Consider the following 4,093-nt stretch of genomic DNA (forward strand, 5'->3'; position numbering starts at 1 on the left):
AAAAAAAAAAAAAAAAAAAAAAAAAAAAAAAAAAAAAACAAATTAAAACACACCAATCTTTTTCTTTCCCAAGGCTAGAAATTATATAACTTAAGATCTGAAAACTCTATGTCCATTCTAGAGAACAAATAATGCTTTTTAATGCCTTAAAATGATACTACTAACAGTAAAAGACAATACTGTTACAGTATTTCTCATTACATATTGTTAAGGGAAAAAAGTTTGAAAGGCATTTACTTTTCTTCTTTAATGGAATACATTTATAAAAGAAGGGCTCTTTAGTTCTGATAAGGAAGGAAGAAATATCTTTGTCTGTTTAACAGACCAATGCATCAAAAAGAAAACTGTCCAAGTAGACGTAGGCTATTTCCATAAATCTTTTTTAAAAAACCTCAATACAAAATAAAATTAAGTCTGTCACTTATCTTCTAAAACAAGTATTTTAACAAAAAGCCAACAATGGAAAGCTAAAAAATAAAACCAGGAACTTGTGATAGCCACGGAATTCTTTTTTGGCATAGGAAATGGTGACAGATATTATCACTAATTATGTGGTTGATATCCTATATTTTGGCTTGAATAGAAGAAAAAAAACTGCTTTCTTTATATATATCCGTAAATAACACCTACAATCTCATTTGGAATGGCTGTGGAAAAACTACAGGGAAAGATCAGTTGTTGTATAAGGCAGAGACTTCTGGTTTCCAGTCCCGTATGTGAAGATCTTGGAAATCATCACGCCAGTCCCCAGAAGAAAAAAGCTGTTGATCCAACTGAAAATCAGTAACTCTTCTTAGATACAACAAAGAACTAATGTCACACGGCAAACTGCTGCCCTAAAAACTAGAGAAGCAGAGAGGCAGATGAGCAGAAGCTCACAGGTGGAGCCAATACTGGTAGAAGCAATTAACTGAGGCTGAGGAACTGATGGAGGCTCAGTGTGGATAAGCTTGAGAGTTAAAAACTCCATGGGCCCAGTTTCAGAGGGACTCATAAACTTGCATGAGTTTTACCTCCAGGAGCCCTACCAGGTCTCAGGGTAAATATCAGACAAAAATTCCTTCCTGCTTCTGACAGGGGGAGGGGAAAAGCAGCCATTTTGAAATACTCCCCGTTTCAAAATAAATCAGGAGAGCATTCTGGTCTCCTTAACAAAATCCTGCCCTCAAGAGAAACAATTTTGCCAGAACCTAACTCACTGAGGCTTTAAAAGAGCCTAACTTACCCGTGGAAATACTCAACCCCACCCCTCTCTAGCCTTCAAGTCTCACCCAAGAGGTGGTGGCCCAGGACACAGGCTTACTAAAAGAAAGAGACCTATGCACAGGACTCCAGAATGCTTCACCCCCCCTTATCTTACCAGCACATCAGTCAGGATCCTTGGTATTACAGCTAAAAGAGCTCCCTCAGACTCTTATTAAAGCAGTCACTAGGGAAACCCATAGACAACAAGAGAGAAAAAAACAAGACACTAGAGGAAATTTTATTTTTTTATTATTTATTTATTTATTTTTAAGATGGGGTTTCACCATGATGGCCAGGCTGGTCTTGAACTCCTGACCTCAGGTGATCTATCCACCTCAGCCTCCCAAAGTGCTAGGATTACAGGCATAAGCCACCACACCCAGCTAAAAATTTTAACCTTTGACACCTACAGCTACAGCAAACGATAACTCCTAGCCAGATAAACATAAAACCCCACATTAAAAGGTCACTTATCTCATTTCCTTTTACCTGATATATCATGTCTAGCTATCAGCAAAATATTATAAAAATGCTAAAAAGCAAAAAGCACAGTCTGAAGAGACAAAGTAAGCATCAGGACCACACTCAGATATGGCAGAGATTTTGGAATTGGATCCCTGTTAGGAAAATTTAAATATCAAAGCTTATAATGTGAAGTTAAGTCCCACCTTACCTCTGATAAACAGATTTTATGATAGTATCACAATAATTCCAGATAGATGTCAGTATCAACACCCAACTTAAAACTTTTAAAATGTGGGTGAAGAATTCCATTTTGAATAGGCAAAGATGGTAAAGGGTAAATATTTTATATTCAAGATTTTTGGAGGACTGAACAGAAATAATCACAATTATTCAAGTTATAACTTTAATGTCTGTCTAAGTGTTATCCAAGTATAATATAAAACAAATACCTGTCTTTTTCTAGCTCGATGTTTTTCAGGAGTCACCAGTTGACTTTCTGAAACAGGTATTCTACTTTCAGTGGCTCTTCTACTTTCTTTTTTCTTTTTTGCACCTAAAAGTAGAAAAGTAATGTGATAAATAGTTTCATATTAAAGAAAAAAGAGCAGTTATATTTTTAAAGCTTATCATGAAATTCCTTTTTTAAGCTATTCTAAGAAAAAATACTACAGGAATTGATCGACTTACGACCTATGCAACTTACGACCATTCGACTGTACGACCACAATCGCTAGCCACGGCTGCTCCGTGTCTGGCAGCGCAAACGTTGCCCAGCTGAGCGTACGACAGTGCGGACCAGCTTCCGGCAGCACTACCATCTCCCCGTGCATATAGCCTACTCAATTTACGACCAAATCGTGTTATGACCGGTCTGTCAGAACCGATCGTGGTCGTAAGTCGAGCGCTAGCTATATACATTTTTAATTTTTTCCTTCAAATCTGGAAGCAGCATGCTATAGTGCAAAGATCAGTCTTTGAAATCAGATGGAGAGTGTTTTGAGTCTTGATTCTTTTATATGTCTTTAAACAAGTCATTTCATATCCCTGAGCCTGTCTTTTCATCACCCATTTAAAAAAAGGAAAAATATTGTATAGGATCATTGAAATTTTCTTATGATAATGTTTTAAGAGTACTAAGAAGCATAATCCTTTCCTCACTCCTTTCTTATTTATAGTTGGATAAGACAAGAAATATATTTAACTGAAAAGAAACAGAACTGTAATTATTGAAAAATGATAATTGTTTAGGCAGAAAACCTAAGAGAATCTACAAATAGAATGAAAAGATCAGTAAGATCAATACACAAAAAAGCAATAGGATTTCTATCCATTAGCAGCAAACAGTTAAAATATTTAATTACAACAACAGAAAGATACTATTTACAATAGCCACAAAAATCTAACATTCTTAGAGATAACTTTTTTTTTTAAAGAGATAAAGTCTCTCTCTTTTGCCTAGGCTGACGTGCAGTGGTATGATCATAGCTCAAACTCCTGGGCTCAAGTGATTCTTTTGCTTTATCCTCCCTCACCTCAGCTTCCTGAGTAACTGGGACTGGGACTAGAGGCACATGCCACCATGCCTGGCTAATTAAAAAAATTTTTTTTGTAAAAACATGGTTTCGCTATATCGCCCAGGCTGGTCTCTTAATTACTGGGCTCAAGTGATCCTCCTGCCTCGGCCTCCCAAAGTGCTGGAATTACAGGTGTGAGCCATCATGTCATGGTCTTTTTGATAACTTCAGCAAAAGTGGTGCAATGTCTATATGTAGTAATTATAAAGCTGTACTATGTATATAAAACAGATTGTGAGAAGCTTTACTCTCTCTTTCTCTCTCTCTACCTACCTACCGTTGGCCTTCTATATTTGCAGGTTCCACACTGTGGATTCAACCAACCTTGGAATAAAATATTCAGGGGGGAAAATGTACAATAAAAATGATACAAATAAAAATACAGTCTAACATCTATTTACTAGTTATTTATCATTTACATTGTTTTAGTTACTCTAAGTAACTTGGGGATGAGTTAAAGCATGTGATAGGCGGGTGCATAGGTCTATATGAAAAGACTATGCCATTTTATGTAAGGGATTTGAGAATTTTGGTATCCCTCTTGGGGTGGGGGAGGATGCGGGTCCTGGAACCAACCCTCTGTGAAAACCAAGGGATGACTATATATATAAAAACATGTTACAGGCCGGGCGCGGTGGCTCACGCCTGTAATCCCAGCACTTTGGGAGGCCGAGGCGGGTGGATCACGAGGTCGAGAGATCGAGACCATCCTGGTCAACATGGTGAAACCCCGTCTCTACTAAAAATACAAAAATTAGCTGGGCATGGTGGTGCATGCCTGTAATCCCAGCTACTCAGGAGGCTGAGGC

At 37.5% G+C, this 4,093-nt stretch overlaps 1 protein-coding gene across 8 annotated transcripts in view; it reads right to left on the reverse strand.

Moving 5' to 3' along the window:
- The window catches only part of TERF1 (telomeric repeat binding factor 1), a 46,649-nt gene that overhangs the window by 2,256 nt on the left and 40,300 nt on the right, over window positions 1-4,093 (reverse strand). For 5 of the 8 annotated variants that reach the window (XM_017544361.2, XM_037744173.1, XM_017544353.2 and 2 more), the window contains 2 exons: window positions 3,558-3,608; window positions 1,639-2,263 (listed from right to left, as the gene is read on the reverse strand). In XM_017544361.2, coding sequence (XP_017399850.1) covers window positions 2,106-2,263; window positions 3,558-3,608 — 209 coding nt within the window. In that variant the 3' untranslated portion in view covers window positions 1,639-2,105. Of the gene's footprint in view, window positions 1-1,638; window positions 2,264-3,557; window positions 3,609-4,093 lie in introns of those variants that run through there. The other 3 variants (XM_017544372.2, XM_017544344.2, XM_017544338.2) reach the window with 2 other exon arrangements.

The sequence above is a fragment of the Cebus imitator genome, unplaced genomic scaffold (assembly GCF_001604975.1).
Source record: "Cebus imitator isolate Cc_AM_T3 unplaced genomic scaffold, Cebus_imitator-1.0 Scaffold9, whole genome shotgun sequence".
Lineage (NCBI taxonomy): Eukaryota > Metazoa > Chordata > Mammalia > Primates > Cebidae > Cebus > Cebus imitator.